General features: G+C 32.9%; 1 protein-coding gene across 1 annotated transcript in view; it reads left to right on the plus strand.

Moving 5' to 3' along the window:
* The first annotated feature begins 2,947 nt into the window (after positions 1–2,947).
* LOC106462363 (parafibromin-like) overlaps positions 2,948–19,367 on the plus strand; it is a 39,573-nt gene continuing 23,153 nt past the window's right edge. Inside the window, exons 1-4 of the mRNA XM_013922279.2 lie at positions 2,948–3,120; positions 14,011–14,116; positions 15,514–15,552; positions 18,451–18,532. Coding sequence (XP_013777733.1) covers positions 2,990–3,120; positions 14,011–14,116; positions 15,514–15,552; positions 18,451–18,532 — 358 coding nt within the window. The 5' untranslated portion in view covers positions 2,948–2,989. The remainder of the gene's footprint in view (positions 3,121–14,010; positions 14,117–15,513; positions 15,553–18,450; positions 18,533–19,367) is intronic.

Consider the following 19,367-nt stretch of genomic DNA (forward strand, 5'->3'; position numbering starts at 1 on the left):
CTGTGTTTGTTGCACAGGAAGTGACAGTATACAAGGGCACAACTAAAAAGATATACACAAAGACAGAAACAAAACACAATAAAAACACAAGGGCGAGTGTTTATTAAATATTTATTGAGCTAGCAAGAGAAGAGTGAAGAAACTTTTAATTAATAATTTCTCTTCCCAATTCAGTATACTCCCTTTGTAAGCTACACTAAAAGTAAAGTAAAATTATAAAATGTAAAATAAACTCCAAAGTTATATTTAAACAGCGAAATACAAATGCTTAAATTATAAGTTCAGCAAAACTAACTTCAACTCTCTCGAAAGCTAAAGACTGCTACAATATAATGTTAAGCTGAAATAGGGTTCATCAAAATAGCAAAATCCTACAAAAGTTAAAGTTCAAAATTATCATGGTTACTCAAGTTCCTAAAAGTGACTAAACTTAAATTCTATTTAAAGTGCAAACTTGCCTTTGTATACAAAAATACAATAACATCACACAAAGTCAGGTCTGTGTAGGACTCTACTTTTCACACACACTACCATCATACACTACGATCTGATCGAAGCCCCAGAGCAGGGCAATCTCTAGCCATTATCCAACTTGCTGACGGAAAATACAACTATCTATTTCGAAACATCACGAGTTATCTTTCTTGTAAGCAAACGCGGCTTATTGCCAATCAATGAATTCACATGCTGTGTACACTGGAGAAAGGGAAAATTAAGTGACTTACTTGAGTAACCCTCTGACTCTAAACAAAACTGAAAGAAAATTTAAAAAATCGTAAAAATTTACATATTAATTGAGGGAAGGGAAGAGCTAACACATGGTACAGCGATGTGCTACATATTTCCAGTTGTCCTTAAATTCAAAACTAGAAAAAAATTTTAGTCACTCAAAAATCAAAATAGCTTATTTTAGTCTCTGTAAAACAACTTTACAAACAACACTCAGATATTAACTGGGTGAAGGGGCCAAACATGTGGTAAAGTGCTGAATACCTATTTCCTTCAGGACCAACCCATTCATCCTTAACTAAAACTAGAAGAAAAAAATCGCAATAGCTCACTCTAGTCCCAGTAAAACCACTTGTCAAACAGCACTCACTGTATAAAGACAAAAACAACACCATAAAACAAGGTAATAAAATTGTTAAAAACGCTCTCTCACTTCGTTTAAGAGGGGGTGGTCTAACACATTATGTTTGCACAAAAAACACTAACACAAAAACGAACAAAAATATATGAAAATTTAACGTAGGTACCAAACATGAAATATATGCTTTAACAGAACCTGGAGGAATTAGCCCACCATCATAGCCTCCAGATCCTGTTGGATACTCCATCGAGCAATGTATCTTCATCCATGGCACTGATGATGACATGAAAACAAGGCCAGCTTCAGGGGTGGTAGGCAATGCAACAACAACTTTCTTGGCTATATCCACGAGTATGAGTTTGTGGTCCACTGCCCAGTAAAGGCGATGGTTTCCATTCCTGCTCAAGAAATGTAGCAGTTGTAACAAGGGTGAGACCTGTGGCTGAGTAAGAGTCTCCATCTCTCTCTGCTATTCTTGTAAAGGCATTGTTATTGGCTAGAATACAGTTTATGTTCTGCATTACCTTCTCCAATGATCTTTCATTCCCATTTTGGACAATGTGCAGTCAGACTGGACTCCAGGCATTACAATTGTCTGTAATGGTGCATATTGTGCTCATATTCACGAGTGGATTCAGCAGATTAATCTACTTCTTTTCCTCTGTCATCATAGGTGATGAAATAAATTTTGAATTGGGGGCACGCACCAATGATTATTGATACCAAAGTTGCTATTTTAACTGTGACCATTGAATTCAAAGTTGAAACAACGAGTTTCCCTGTGAATTATGCAAAAAAATATCCATTCTCCATTCAAAAAAGGCATTTTATTACCAGTCAGAATTTGTGACACATGTGTTCCAATACTTATATGTCATAGAGGATATACAAGTCTGTTTCCCAATGATGAGCACAGATCATCCAAACACTTTTCGTACTTATTTTTTTCCATTTACTAAATGTATACATAGCCCAAATTGTGATATTTCGTAGTTTAAAGTTAATATTACTGCTAATGGTTCTGTAAATATCTAGAGCACCTCAGAGAAGAACATTATTACCCTGGGGCTGCGAAGGTTAGAAGGGGTAATACCTCCTATTGGGGGTCAGTATTCTTCTCACTGTTGGCACCTAAACTTGAATGTGACGGCCATTAAGCTGGAGCTGTAATTAAATTGTATGCATCGCTGTTTCTCTCTGGCTAAGCCAGGTGGAGAGTTCACGTTTGTTGGAGTTACCCTGTTAATCCCTTTCCTAGAAGTAAAACTTACCACAACATAGTTGACGACCTATGCAATCTTATATATGTATTTAATTTAGTTATTTATTTAAATTGTTTTTCTTTTCTTTTCTCCTTCATTACTTCTACCTTCATCATATTATCCCTTTACCACCCAATGTAAGTACGAGGGGATGATGTCTTTAATAATAATAAACAAGACAAACAAACATGGGCCTAAGCTAGTATTAATAATTCAATATGTTGTTTCACGCCCCCACTGGCTCAGCGGTATGTCTGCGGACTTATAACACTAAAAACCGGGTTTCGATACTTGTGGTGGGCAGAGCACAGAGAGCCCATTGTGTAGCTTTGTGCTTAACTACAAACAAACAAGTTTTACAGTAATAGATCCTAACATTGTTTTGCTACTGTGTAACGATAACGGTATTATTCTAATTAATTTAATACAATTAATACATTGAAAATCTCAATAGTCTGGGGAGACAGTTTTAAGCCCCAAAAATTTTTCCGCCATATTGATGACGTATTTCCGCATAGGAACAAATTCAACATATTATCTGCTAGTCCTCTTTTTTTTTTCTTTTTTTCATGTTGTACCTACGTGCGTGTCCATTCCCATAATTCTCTGGGAAGTGTCGTTTTACGGTTGAAATAAAATGGCTGACCCTTTGAGTTTGTTACGTCAGTACAATGTGAACAAAAAAGAAATAATAGAGAGAACTGGTCAAATAATATTTGGAGAATATTCGTGGCCTAAAACCGTGAATACCAACTATTTGATTTGGGGGTAAGTATATCATTTAACTTTCGTGAATTCTCTGAATATTTATAAAACTTCTTTTTAATTTTATCCATGATACCGATCATACATTTGATATACCAATACTATCGGTATCACTGATACTGATACACTCACACAGTAATATATAGATAAAAATATAATTGGTCAAACTTAAACGGCTAAGGTAATCAAAGTCTGAATTAGGCCTAAATTCAAATTATGAGTTGGATTAACATGGTTAAAACTTGATATAACTTGTAGTTGTGTAAAGTTTATTTTAGTAAGAATCTGCCATACTAATTTCTATTCTAATGCTACTCATTACTGCTAATGCTATTATACTAGTATTAATAATAGTAATAAACTATTGTTAGTACTAGTAGTAGTAATATTATTAACTAAAGTACGATGTTAGGCGTTAAAAGTAAGTTTATACTATATGCTTCAAGTATTACTACTACTGTTATTTATAAATCCTACACATACATATCTGTACCATCTGCTATACTAAGAAGATTCAGTGTTTTAAACATTTAAACAAACTGAATTGTAGGCATAGTATTAGCAGTAATACTAGTAGTAGTAGCATTGCTATTAACAGTGTATCGCTACACTAGCGATAAAAACATAAAATGATCAATGTTTCTTTTCATTTTATATCAAACAAATGTGTTGAACCTGAATGAAGAAAAATGATACATAAATCATAAATGAGTATTTCTATCCCTTGTGTGTGTGGGAAAGAAAATTTTTAATTTCTTTCTTTCCAATGTAATACAACACACAACTCACTTGCAAATCATTTCAATCGAATATTTCTCCTTATAAAAACAACTTCTAAGTTTTATGAAAGTTTCTTCGAATAAGTAATACTGAATTCAAAATATGTATGTATGATAGTTTTGTTTTTTTTCCACTGAAATAATGCTGCCATTAGACAAGATATCAGATGTATGACAATGAACAGTGAGAGAAAGATTTAATATTTTAAATTTATAATAATAGTCTCCATAAAAGAAAGCAATTAAAAAGGTTTAAAGTAAGAATTGTTTTATGTTAAATTAAAAAGACAGAGAAATGATGGATTTTCCTTCCCACATATACGCAAGGGACAGAAATATTCATTTATGATTTATGTATCATTTTTCTTCATTCAGGTGAGAAACATTTATTTGTGGTCAAAGGGTTTTTGTGTCAAATTAGGTGATTGATGCAAAAGTAAAACATTACATGGATTTTATGTCGCAGTAGTCACTACCAGCAAATGACTAATGTTTTTAATTTTTAACTAGATTGTTTGTTATGTAGGTCAGGAGAACCTTCTGTATCCCTCAACTGCAGGCCTCAATATTACTAATCATGAAATTAGTTCATATATTAAAGACATATTAGTTTCCCATACTTTTGATAAGTAGTTGCAAATTATAAATAAAGGGAACTTCAGTCTTACTTCCTACTTATTCTTCCAGCTGGAACCTTTAATAAAATAATGTAAGCTTAAACCATTTACTTTTGATAATAATTGTGTTGTAGTATACAAATACAAGTAGAATAGTAATAAGGTTTCAAGTTTTTCAACTTACTAATTGAAATTAAAGATGAGTAATTTATAAAATTGAAAATAATAGTAAAAAATGGAAACAAGTAATTTTAATGAAGGAATACAAAAGTACATGTTTGTGATATCCATGAATAAAGTTGGTTGATCCTTTGTTTTACATTCATCTATTGTAACCAACTCAATTTTGGAATATTGATTCAATTGCAAGGCTCATTCATAAAAAGCATTTAATTTGAGAAGAAATTGTTATTGGTATAAATAACAAATTGAATGCTAAATCAAATGCACAAGAAGTAATCATTTGGCAGTAGAGTGTATGGTTTGTCTTGTGAACAGCAGGTGATTTACTTCTATTACAGTCTTTTAGGAACAAAATAAGGTGGTAAATAATGCGTGATAGGATATAAGACAATTAAATGCTAGATTATACTGAGTGATTATGTCTAATGGAAGACAATTCTGACTATTATATGTGACCAATTGGCTTCCCTCTTATAATTAAAAAATGAAAATGTTTTAATGATAGAGAATAGAGCTAAGCAATTAATGGAATTTGATAATCAACTAATTGTTGGATTCATTAGTCAGTTACATTCAACTAATTTATTTTTTTACGTGAGATTTGAATAGTTGGAATAATCAAAAATAGTAATAAACAGAAATGCTAAGGTGGTCGATAATTGATCCTCAACTGTTACTTGTTATATCTTTGAAGATGAACTGTAATAGGCAATCAGCCTGATTATTAGACTAGAGGATGGCTTCTGAGAGTTTAATATTACATAATGATAAAAACTTGATTTAAGTGGTGAAAATTGAATCTTTTACCAGTTTCAAAGTGAGTATTCATTAGACTGCATCATAGTGTCATGGACATTTTCTTTATTTTTTTACCCTGTCCCAAAAATCAATACAAATGCATGTATGCAGGGAAAATGAAGATGACATTATTAAATGTTTCAATTATTTTGATAGTTGTAATAATGGGAAACACTAATTTTGATTAGTTATTTATTTTCCTGAGTTGTGACACTAATTCACTAAGCTGAACAACCTTGAATTAATAAAAAAAAAGAAAGAAATCATAATAGTAATATTTCAATAACATATGCTTTTCAGTATCACGGTAGATTAAAATGTCTTTCCGGGGTAAGGTGTGACATTTTAGCCATTGTTAGCTCATGGTTTTAAGTGTTTCCTTCACGTCATTGATCTAATGCTTCCTTGGTCTTCATGTGCCCCTGTTCATTCCATTTATCTTCTTTTCCCTCTTCCCATTTCTTTTTCTCATCCCTCTGACCCAATCTATTTTCTACATTTCAAGGATGCTGTCTCTGATCTTTGGGCCAAATAAGCATTCAAGTGTTCCCCCCCCCCCAATCTCCTGGTTTTTAATCTCTTTTCTTTGTGGTCCCTAGGTAGACTAGGGACTGGCATCCAGTTATCAACCTCCATCTCTAAACCAGTTTCTGGTTGTTCCATGACTCTGGATGGAGAATTTCCTTTTTCTCTGGTGGTCATTTTCACCAGGTTTGTCGATGACCAGGGTCAGTGTGTCAGACATCTTTCTACATATCCTCATTGCTCTGTCCTCCAGATGTTTTCTATGATTTGTCCAATAGAATTTAGTCTTTTAATTCCATGCTCTTCCCTTCAGCACAGCTTCAGCCCCTTATGTTTTCAATCAAGTCATGAGGGCCTTTGCTCATTATCTTCATGAACTGGGGCTGAGATTCCATTTTTACATGGATGATTGGCTTCTACTTGGCTCTTTTTATGAGGTGCTCTTCTCTCCACCTCCCTTCTTTTGCAGGAGACTGCTCAATTGAGATGGATTGTCAAGCTTTCCAAATCCTTTCTCATGCCAATGCAGTACTTAGTAGATCTGGGTGTTTTTCAACACTCATTTCACTCAGGCTTAACCTTTTCCTCTTTGCCTGTGAGCTTTGGAATGTTTAGTTACCAAGAGATTCTTGGTCTACCTGTTGCTTTCTTTCTTCCTTGTGGCCATCTTACTGTGCCACATCTTTGACCATGGATTGTTAGTCTCCATCATTGCTGGCTATTGTACACCCTTATCCACTATCTTTCATCCTTCCCATTACCATAGGATGTTTGCTTCCCCTGTCTCTCTGTTCTGATCCTTCCTTCTTCAACCCCCTCACCATGCCTGATTGGGATCTTAATATGGTGTTGCATACCTCTCACCCATACTCCATTTGAGCTTCTTACACTTCTTGCCAATGGTTGCTGTCATTCAGATATCATTGATCATAATTCTTCTCCCAATTATTTATTCCTCTAATCAGACTAGTTATTCATCCAGTTGGGAAAGTGACTGTTCTTTCTCTCCTATCTTTTGCTTCTATGCTTGTTCAGACCCATATTGGCTTCTGTGTCTGTTTCGGACTGTTTGATGCTACTTGGCACGAACTTCTCCCTTGCGGGGTCACTGCCATCACCTGTTTCTACCCTGGGACCCCTCTTCATTCAGGGACCTCTCATTTTCTACCCTTACCTGATGGGTCTGTAAACTCCTCTGGTTGGTGTATACTTTCCTGTATGTTAATGCTAGCAGACTCTTTCATGTTTTGTTGTATTAGATTTGTTACCTGTCTCATTCTCTTGCATCTCATCTTCACTGGTCCTTGGTTGAGCTCCTCAAGGCAGGCATGTGGACAACTCCCTACACATTTTTCACTCATTATCTTCATCATATGGCTGTTTGATCTCCCTCCAGTCTCCATTCTTCAATTAACCTTCCATCTTTGAGATGGGTAAGTATATTTTCTTTTACTCTCCTTTTCTATCTAACAGAACCCTACCAGGTGGCTGGTGTTGCCTTCCAGGGTATGCATATTTCCCGAAATCTGCATCAGGCCAAGGGAAATAAAATGTTCTCAAACCATCCACCCTGGCTCTAACATTGCCTACTGTTGAGATGGGATGTTCTGCAAGACCACTAGAGGTAACCTCATGGTATACAATATTACTCAGTTACCCAATCCAGACCGTACATTTTCATGTACTATAATGGAAAAAATTGGCACCAGTGAAGTGACTGCCTACTTCTTTGGCTTATGTTTGTTGGCTTTTCAAAATAGGGTTTTGCAGTCACCCTTTACACTGTCTCTAGTAAAAGATCTTTCCACTAGGCATCTGATGGTGATTGGACACTTCTCCATTTCTCCCCAGTGTGAATTATCTTGTTCAAATGGAGCATGGGAGACCCTTGCCATTTACAAGTTCCTAGCTATTAGGGTGATGGACCTTGGAGAGTTTCTCACTGATTTGGCTTAGCACAATACAGTGAGAAGTAGAGTGGTGGTGATACTGTCAGTGATGTACAGATCACCCCACAAACAGTTAGTTTGCTTTCCTCCTGCAGCCTGTGTCTGTTCCGTTGAGCTGAGGGAGCACACTTGTATGATCTGGTCAAGCCTTAACCACATTACATTTATTGGATTGCTGACCACTTGTGAGTAAGTGCTTGGATGGTCATTTTCTTATTCCACCCATCCTTTTGACACTTAGTACTTATTTGCTTCTCCCCCTTTTCATTCCAGGTGAAGAGTATACCTTGATCGAGACAAGATGAGGTCTTCCTTGAGTGTGTCCTTGTGGAACCCATGCCATTGGGTGTCACACTCCATAGGCTTTCCTTTTGGACACTTTCTGAAGGGAGCTCATCTGGGTTTAAATTTGCACCAGCCCCTCCATCAATTCATTGTGGGATTCTAGCTATTCTGTGTGAGAAGGTGAGGTATCATCTTGGAAGTTAATGTTTTCCTAATCCAAAAATGTATTTCTGATAGACACTCACCTCAACATACATTTTCACCTGACCTCCCCACATCCAATGCACCTTGAGTGCTTCTGTGCATGGAGGTTGTGTTGTTCTCCTATTGGTGGAGGACTTTTGTCACATGACATCATTGTGCACCAGTTCAGTTAACATTAATCAGGTGAATTTTAGATGGGAGTTAGCTCAAGCCTAGTGGAATGCAAGCAAATCTCTTAGCCAGATGAGTGAGAGATATAGAGGTGTCTATCAAAAATACATTTTCAGTTTAGGAAAATGTTAATTTATGGGTGATATAACAAATGCAAATGAGGAAAAAGTATTAGTAATAAAACCATTTAAGGGAAAAAATATAACTAGCTTTTAGAATATTCACTGGTGAAAACTTTTCAGACTTGTTTAAACCTAAATGCATAAATATCATATGGCTTGTTTCACAACTTTCAAAGTATAATTATTTTATAATATATAACATATTGTTTTGGGACAACATGGGACCTGTTGGCCCATCTTGGCTATTCCGTCCTCTAAACTAAACTAAAATTATTGATAAATTAATATAAAAAAAATCTTAAAGCCAGCTCTTACAATTTATATACTTATCAAGCTTTTTCTTAAACTCTTAAATTTACTGCCTCCAAAACATTTGAAGTCCACCAATTTCAAAGGCCAGCCACCCTGTTAGAAAAATATAACTGTCTTAGCTGAAGATGACTCCTACTCTGCCAAAATTTATATTTGTGTACCCTAGTCCTACATTTTTTATGATGGAGAGAAGGTTAAAAAGTACTCAGAAAATGAACCAATTTTAACCTTTGGAGTATGTCTGTGAAATTTACAATTTCATCTTCTATATTGGTTACTCTTCCAGTTTTCTTTGGTTGACTTAAGATTTGTTTCTCCTGTAATGCTATCAGACTATACTTTCATTTAATATTATCATCAGTACTACATTTTTATTTTAAAAATCTGACATGAAAACATCCATTTAACCAACAAGAATGTAATATAATTTATGGTGCAATGTTTCTAAAATACTACTCGTGCTATAAAAGTATTATTAATTTGCTTGTGCCAGCTTCAAGATTTGTCAAGAACTAGAAAACATTTTTCATAATATATTATTTGGTGACTAAATTGTTGAAACACCAAGACCTCCAGTTGTATCAGTTTGTAAATATCTTGGAGAACCCACGTTACTATTTAAAAGGATCGTGGGTCACATGGTTCTCAATGTACCAAGTCTGATATTGCCTGTTGGGATTTTTGCCTTTTCTGCCATTTCTTTACTTTAAGTGGTAATTTAAAAAATTTCAGGGTATTTTGTTGTTATTCCTCCATTCTCGGCTCAAACTGGATGCTGTTTTTTATCCACTTCCAGACTTGTCTCGTGATATATTCTTGTACTTGGTTATCCAGAAGTAATGTGCATGAAATCTACCATATAATATTACAGCGGAAATTGAATAGAAAAGTATCTGTTTGGAAACTTCTAACTCAATCATCCCACATCTGGCTACCTTTGTAATAATGGTTTTCAAGCAGCACCAATTAGATGTCATATTAAGCACTTGCTTAAATATGAGCACTTTCTGTTGCTTATAGTGCATTGAAAATCTTGGGAGTTTTGAAAATGAGAAGTTAGGAGCTGTGTGACAAAAATAATATGTGTTTTCTTATAGCAAAGCCATATTGGGCTATCTGCTGTGGGGATTTGAACCCCTGATTTTAGCATTGTAAATCCGTAAACTTACTGCTGTCCCAGCGGGGGACCAGAAATAATATAATGAGAATGACAGGAAAAAAATAGTTGATGGGCATAGCATTGAAGTATTATACACACATTATATCCATCCATGGTTAAGTATGTATTTAAATTCCATTTTTATGTTAAAAATGCTGATTTCAGTTTTGAAAGTGAATTATATGAAGAAAAATGATATAGCAGTTAGCAAAAGAATGATACATTTTGTATATTTAAACTTATTTGATACAGAAATAAAATCACATTCAACTAGTAGACTGTTACTTTGCAGGCTGTAACTACTAGTTCTGTCAGTCTGTGAGATGATAATAATAGAATGTATTTAATTGTTATTGATATTACTTGTGTTCTTGGCCAGAAATTTGAAAAATCATAAAAGAGACAGGGAAAATAATTATACAGTTGTTATTAGACACAGGAAGAATAATGTTTTTTTGTGTTTTGTTTTTTTTGTACATTCAATGGAAACAAAGTTGAGTTTGGTTTGATTTTTATGTAGTATGTAGTGCATCCTAAAAATAGTTTGGTTAATGTAAGCAAATGTGAAACAAATGAGATCATTCCTTTTGGATTGCTCCAACCATGATAAAAAAATATTCTTTTAGTCATTAAGCCTCAGCCTTAACCATAAACTTATTTTGACTTCCTGAGTTTTCATTTAAAACTTAATTTAGTATTTTATTGGAAGATTTAAATGAAAAACTAACAACTTGGCAAGTATAAATTGTAAATCAATTGTTCCCAATGGCACGTCTGTGGAAGTCAGGAAATAGTCAGGTTGCTTAATGACTTAATCATTGCAGGATGGCACCAAATTTGACATGAAGCTTCTTTCAGTGATTCTAAGCAATTTTAAAACAGGAGCCATCGTGAGGTATCTTGCATTTCCATATAATTCACCAAAGCCAAAATGGCTGCCAAACAATATTGATTCCCCATTAAGGTGGTATACATGTGTTGACAAAACAAATATTGAGTGTCTAGAATGAATTTAATTTAATAAGACAATGATTAGACTCTATTTTTATATAGGTTTTTTTCCTTTATTTTAATGATAACAAACCCAACCAGAGATAACAACCCTCCTCCACATTGCTGTAAATAGTTGTTGTTATACGTTGTAGACCAGGCCAAACATCTTGAGCTTCCAGAACACTTCAATGGTAAGGTCTTGGAAGGTGTTGTTATAGTCAACATCCTACCATCTGTCAGGATTACGACTTTTGATGAGTATGAAGAAAAGGTCTTCATACTTTACTTCGCAAAACAACTGGATGACACAACAAGAATAGATGTTGTGTGGGACACTTACATTCCTGATAGTTTGAAAGACTGTACACATGAGAAAAGAGGAAAAGGTGTATGCAGAAAGGTTTCAGGTCAATCAAAGATTCCAGGTAATTGGGTGGATTTCCTCAGGGATTTGGAGAACAAGAGGGAATTGTTCACTTTTCTTGCTTTAAAACTGGATTTACTTGGGTGTCCTCAAGCAAAATCTGTTTATATCACATCCGACCAATCTGTATTACATGTTGGCTGCAGCATAGATATGATAAACAGTAACTATTGGGAAGCTGATACTCAAATTGTGAGCCATGTATTATATTCCTGGGAACAAAGAAATTAATTAGTCTTAGTTTGTAAAGTGGACTCAGATGTTGTTTTCCTTGTTGTTACGTTCCAACACATCAAAGTAACTCAATCTTCGTTTGACATCTGGGTCCCATTTGATGTGGGTAAAAATTATAGATTCTTCAGTATCAATGCAATATATACCAACGTAGGACCAGAAAGATCAATAGCACAATCAGTATTTCATGCTATAACCGGATGTGATACTACATCAGCATACAAAGGGAAGGGCAAGAAATCTGCATATCAGGCTTGGAAAACCTCTCACGTTCTTACTGCAACAGTAGTATTTTTTGCCACACATCTGTTTGAGATCCCGAGTGAACAGTCAGATTATTTTAAGAAGATTGAGAGACTTATTGTTATTATGTATGACCGAACCAGTACCCAATCCTCTGTAAACCAATCATGAAAGCAACTATTTTGTTTGAAGAATCTATCCATGGAGAGATTGCCACCTACCCAGAATGCACTACTTTAACACTTATGCCATATGATGTACCAAGCCGGGAGATAGACAAACAGCATCCATTCCACAAAGTGCTTCTATCGCCAATCGACTTTACATGGAAAAAGGCATCAGGATCATGGACACCAGTGTGAATAAGGATTCCAGAGGTCTCAAAGATGTGTATGGAGTTTATAAAGTGTTCCTGCAAAGGCAACTGTGTGAACTGTAAATGTGGCAAAGCAAGTCTTAATTGTTCACCACTCTGCAATTACAAATGCAGTAAATGAGACATTAACATGTTATTAGACAATGAATACACAAATTACACAGGATGGGATGTAATGATATTATCTATTTCTGCAATTGTCTTATGACATGAGCATGTCACTTCTTGTCTCAGTAGGATTGTATATTCAATAAATGAATCATTTATCCAGATGTTCACTAATAATTATGTCCTGAATGGAGTGAAAGCATATGGTAGCCATATTATACATATGTTTTTTGTCATTTTTTGGGCAAAATAGAATTGTTAATTTTGTACAGTATACAAAATGATATTAGTGATCTATTTGGTTACAGTCCATTTGAAAGTTTGAGCTTATGTGTTGCTTTATGGTCCCGATATATGATATCAACTAATCACATCAATATTGGGAAAGGTTTGTAATCTCTGAGTGGTCTTGTTACTACTGATATATATGATAAACTAACATAGTAATGCAGATGAATGATCTTCTGTTTTAATTTTATTCATTCATTGAATATAAACAATTAGGGTTTGTTTCTGTCAGCACGTGTATACAACTTTTTGAAGGAACATAAATGTTGAGGGTTGGCCATTTTAGATTTGGTGAATTATACGGAAATGTGATTTACCTTATGGTGGCTCCTTTTCTGAAATTGATCAGTATCACTAAAAGAAGCTTCGTGCAATATTTGGTACTTTTATCTTCCCTGTAACGATAACCCCAAAAAATTGACGCTACGCAACTTGACTAAAACAACGTTATATGCTTATGTACTCAGTCCATGGTGTGAAAAATGTTGGGAAGTACTGCTACAGTATTGATTTATAAAATTTAACCATATTTGGGTGTTGTTTTTTGAAGCTGTTGTTAAAATATCAGCTTGATATAAAATAGCTGAGATTTTTTTAATACGTTATATGCTTACGTACTCAGTCCATGGAGTGAAGAATGTTGGGAACTACTGCTACAGTGTTGATTTATAAAATTTAACCATATTTGGTGTAGGGTTTTTTAAACTCTTATTAAAATATCAGCTTGATATAAAATAGCTGAGATTTTTTTAATACGTTATATGCTTATGTACTCAGTCCATGGAGTGAAAAAGGTTGGGAACTACTGCTACAGTGTTGATTTATAAAATTTAACCATATTTGGGTGTAGGGTTTTTGAAACTGTTGTTAAAATATCAGCTTGATATAAAGTAGCTGAGATTTTTTTAATACGTTATATGATTAGTTATATGCTTACGTACTCAGTCCATGGAGTGAAAAATGTTGGGAACTACTGCTACAGTATTGATTTATAAAATTTAACCATATTTGGGTGTAGGGTTTTTGAAACTGTTTTTAAAATATCAGCTTGATATAAAATAGCTGAGATTTTTTTTATATTACTTTTGTTTCCTAATTTCTACTTGTATATTTTTTTATGTAGATCTGGAAAAGATGGCACCCCAAAAGAATACTACACTTTAGAATGTTTACTTTTTCTTTTGAAAAATGTCCACTTGTCCCATCCAGTATATGTCAGACAAGCTGCAGTAAGTGTTCCTCTGTTGTTTTTATTTATTGTTGAGAAATGAGTAACTCAGAAGCAGGTCTGGCTCTGATAGTATATGAAACGTATAAGTGTGTGCATGTAAAAATTTCTTATTAGGATAAGTATGTACTTAAAGCAGAACTAAAAATCAACCTGGTCATCAGTATAGTTAATTGAATATATTTTGCTTACGTTGCTACAAATAATTTTCACATGTGGATACAAATAATGTACTATTGAAGTATTATATCCTTCTGTTTTTTTTCTCTCCTTTATTAATTTCTTTGACTGGTTTTGCAACTTCAAAGATCACTATTCAGGATATAATTTTACAAAGCATCTATAACAAAAACATTCAGATACTGTTTTTCAACTAAACATGAATAAATGAAATAGATATATTTTCCAAATGTACAAACACACAATACTCCTTGTATAAGTTAAATATATTAAACATTTTCAATAATGAAGTTAAAGTTTTTCCAATGTACTTTTTAAATTAAAATCTTATACTAATTATACTCTCTCCTGTTACTATAGAAATGCAATTTACTCCATAGTCTTTCATAATTTAATACCTCGTACTGACTTTATTGTCCTTTTTGTAACTCTTAGTAACAGTTTCTATGGTTTCACAATTCCAACTAACTACACACAATCACTACTACTTCTATACTCCTACCTCTATCTATTCAAAGTAGTACCAAAACAATTTATGAAATATTTTTTGAGAAATAATTTTGTTTTTGAAGCTTTGCTCTTATATTTTGGTTCACACCTTTATGTATAATTTGTATTTGTTAATAAGTAAAATGTAAAAAATTCTCAAGAGTCTTCTCCCAATGCAGGTCTTTTTATCATTACAATGGAATTAGAAAGCTTTATGAATAATGTTTATGATCTCATAACACAGCAGGACTAAAATGAAGAAAGATGCAATGTTAAAGTCATAGAAGATAAAAAATGGGCTGGGTTTCTCATATTACTAGGTATTGTGATTAAGTAAAATGTATCATCAGACCTAAACTGTGGTACAGAATTTTAAGTGACATATAGTTACTTCACAGTATAATTTTAAGTGAAAGCTCAGTTCTGTTAGAATGACTTCAATGCCTAGTGGAAGTCACTTCATTTTGAAATGTGTTTTTAAAGTGCAACAACAATGTCAACTAATGTTAAGAAAAGTCGGAGCCTTTTTTCCTGCAAGTGCATACATTTGAAGTAGCTTTTCTGCTCTTTGATAAATAGATACAGAATAGTAATTTCAGAAAGATTTAAGGCTATGACTAATTTCACTGTATTCACTTTTATTCATGCTTATTTTATTGAATTGTGTACCTTACAACTCCAGAAAAATATTAGAAACAAGTTGAAATGTTAGATTTATTTCTCCTTCAGGCCGAGTCCATACCTGTTGTAAGACGCCCAGATCGTAAGGTGAGAAATAGTTTTTTGATTCTTGTTAGTTTTCCATAAATATTTGCTGTGATTAAAAATTTCTTGTTTTTGTATGTTTTGTTTTCTTGCATTGTCTGGTAAGTGTTAAGATCCAACAATATTTATTTATGGACAGCATGTTTGTCATTGCGTTTATCTGTTAACCATGTCTTTTAAACAAGACCACCTTGTTTGTTGTATAACAATATATGATGAGTATGGGCCAAAGACTATTTAGTGCACTGAAAACAGTATATACACCTATTAAGCATTTGTAGTTATTTTTACCATTGATAAAATTTTAAATTTTCTATACAGTAATTTACTTGTCAAACATTTTGTGAAGATACTGTCAAATTTATTTTATTTATTGCATCAAGCATAAAAATTATTGCTTGGCCAACAAGCCCATGAAAATGTTGTTTCTTACTCATGTACCTGAATTTTATAAATCTCTTTACAAAAAAATTTTTTTTCTGTTTTAACATGTTAAAACTTGTTCATACCTAGACAGTTTTCATGTGGACATTGTTTCGTTTTGTCAGTTGAATGTAGCTTGTAGCAAAAAAAAAATCTTCATTTGTAACAATATGATGTCATTTAAGAATAATAAATTAATTATAATTGATAAACTTCAACACTTTTGGTTTTATAGAACATCTGAACTTCATTTAAACCATTGGATTTCACACTGTTGTAATCCAAGTTTTATTTATTTTCTCATTTATTGTAAAGGTTCTCCCTTCTTCAGTCTTAACATTTTTATCAGACAGGAAAAATACATAAACATTATGCAAATATTTGTTAGCTCATTCAAAGAAAATATCATAAATTAAGCATCAGGTTAGGATGAACTATTATGTTAGTTTGTTTTTAGTAATATGTTATTACAACATAGTATTAAAAACAAACTAACATCGTGGTTTAACCACAACAGTGTTGTAGCTAATACAGTTGAAAATTGTTTCAAGAAATTGCTGTGAAAATCATATAGGGTTGTTTACAGTATATGTTAACAATTTGCATAACCAATCACCTTGCTCATGGACATCTTCGTTGTACATGATTACACGGGATAAAACCCCTAACCTTGTAGTTCAGTTATATTGTGCCTAAAATGGTAACTTTTTGACCAGAAGTTCTCCTTTTCCTTAAAAAAACATACAAGCATGAAGATTTTAGAAAAGAAAGGGATATCTATAGTGTTATCCATATCATTAAAGTAAGAGAAGGCATGCTTTTAGTAGAGAAAAATAAGATATCACCAGTTGTACATCTAAGGTAGTAAAGAAACACTGTTAATTAAAAGTTAAAAGTTGACATTGGAAGTAATCCAAGAACACAGTGGTTCATTGCAGTTACACCATCTTTGTGATTAAGCAGAGCTGTTGAGTGACTAGACTGTATTGTTCTAATAAAGATTTAAGATTTAATCAAATATAAGTAAGTTAATGTTGGGTTTAAGAAAATAATGTATGAATTTCTATTGTCAGACAAGGCCTAAACAGTTGAAAAGTACATAATGAACTTCAAAACAGGGTTCCTACAGTGAGTAGGAATCCTGGAAAAACATGGAATATGGTATACCTATTTTCCAGGCCTTGGAAGATATGGAATTACACTAATTTTACTGATTGCAACAAAAATAGCTTAAATATTGTTTTCTTATTCAATTGATAACAGTACTTTCTAATTAAGTAGAATGCATGGTATGTAATAATAATAATACAGTTTAATGACATCAGGTCTCCTATAAATTTTGTGAATATGACATAGATACAGTACTTTACTTAATACACACACACACATGTATTTTAATTTCCAAAAATATTCTGTGATTATTATTTTTTCTGGCTTTGATAATTACACTTTTGGTTTACCATATATCACTGTGATGTATTTCTTGATAGGGTAAAACTTGTTTTTAAGACATCCACTTATTCCATGTCAACTATCAGTCAGTGTTAATAAACTGAGTTTCTTGGTACTGGGTGTACTTTAAAATGTCATTTCCATGACAGAAACATGAGATTGATACAATTTTCTCTGGGATTCAGTGATATGCGTACATTTGAACTGTATATACGATTACCTTACCACTCAAATTACTTTACAACTCCAAAGAGTACAATAACACTATCATGTTTCAGCTTTAGTCCTAAATCCCTGTTTTTGTTGCTCTATATCACACTTGTATTAACATAAAATTAATTTCAAATGTTTCATCAGAGTTTCACCGAATTAGATAGCAATTATGCAGCTATTTTATACAATGTTAGACATGTATATAATAGAGTTTAATGAGAAAATATTGATTTTTCACAAGTATTAAATGTAACATTATATATATATATATATATTCTCAATGTGGAAGTGGCATGAAAAAAAGTATAAATTAGAATGAAAATGCCAAGTAGTTTGGAATTTGGAAAATTGTGAAAACCAACCAAAATATATTTTTTCTTGTCTCAGATTAAACCTGCATGCTTTCAAGCAAGTTAAAAATATTTTTATTTCTATCTGTCTAATAAAGTAACAAAACTTTTGGAACAAGAGTAAAGAAAATGAGTGCTATTGACAAAATATAATAGGTCTTATTTCTGATTAGGCAGTTCAGTATTTCTTTTGTGTTACAAAACTAATGCTACATGTGTCTTGGTTAGTTAAGAAAAGATTAATATATATGTGTGCATAGTAAGGGAAACATATGGGAACAGTATTTTAAAGTAAATTGGAAATTAGGTTTGGAAAAAGAACAAAGATGCTAATTTCTATTTTTTTTTGGACATAATTACTATAGAAACCAAAACACTTAAAATTGTCAATGTAGAGTTTTTGAAACTATTTAAGGTACTGTTTATTAATAAAGACATTGTGAACATACCATTTTATCTTTAGGATCTTCTGGCTTATCTTAATGGAGAGACTGCAACATCAGGAAATATCGATAAGAGTGCTCCTATTGAAATACCAACACAAGGTGTGTGGATTATACCACTTTAAAAATATTATTGGTTTAGTTAACATTAAAAATCAGTATAGATTCTAGTATTAGAGAGCTTAATATCCTTTGAGTTATTTGATGGATTATTTTAATTTTATAAGAAAATAGACAAAGCTTCTTTAACTCTTCCGATTTGACCAAGTCACGTGACCTTCTGTACTCGTTTAAAGTTGACATAAATTTAATACTTATAACTCTATATGTATATCTTCACTAAATTTGGCAGTCTTTCAGTTAATATTACAAGTCTTTCACATACAAAAAGTCATATTTCTTAGTGAAGTACTTTTACTAAAATAAAATAAAGTTTTGTCCATGTATATATTGAGTATTTGTTTTGAATAGTCTGTGTGCAAAGTAATTTTCATGTTAAAATTAAAAATACTTTTCATCATCTCAAAAATCTCAAATTTCCTTTGTATAATCCCTAAAACCTCCTAAATGCATTTCATACATTTTTTCACTAAATCCTTATAGTTTATATGTTACTTTCTCTACCCTAATCTCAAAACTGGATCGGTCAATTCGACCGACCTCATAACCACCAAATAAAATCAAAATAAACCTAAATTAACCTTCATTTCTTTCTAGTATGACTAGAAAGTAGATTGTAACCTGAAACTACATTTGTTTATCCTAAGTAGCTCTAAGTTCATAACATTGTATATCTATTTATAATAACATTTTATTGTTTTATTGCCCTTTGAACCATGTCTAACTGCTATCTACGCCATTATAAGTTGTAAATCACTCGGGGAACATGCAGCTCACGTTACGCTATCGTATGCGTGCTTCGTGAACAATTTTATTT

This window comes from Limulus polyphemus, unplaced genomic scaffold (genome assembly GCF_000517525.1).
Source record: "Limulus polyphemus unplaced genomic scaffold, Limulus_polyphemus-2.1.2 Scaffold1151, whole genome shotgun sequence".
Taxonomy (NCBI): Eukaryota; Metazoa; Arthropoda; class Merostomata; order Xiphosura; family Limulidae; genus Limulus; species Limulus polyphemus.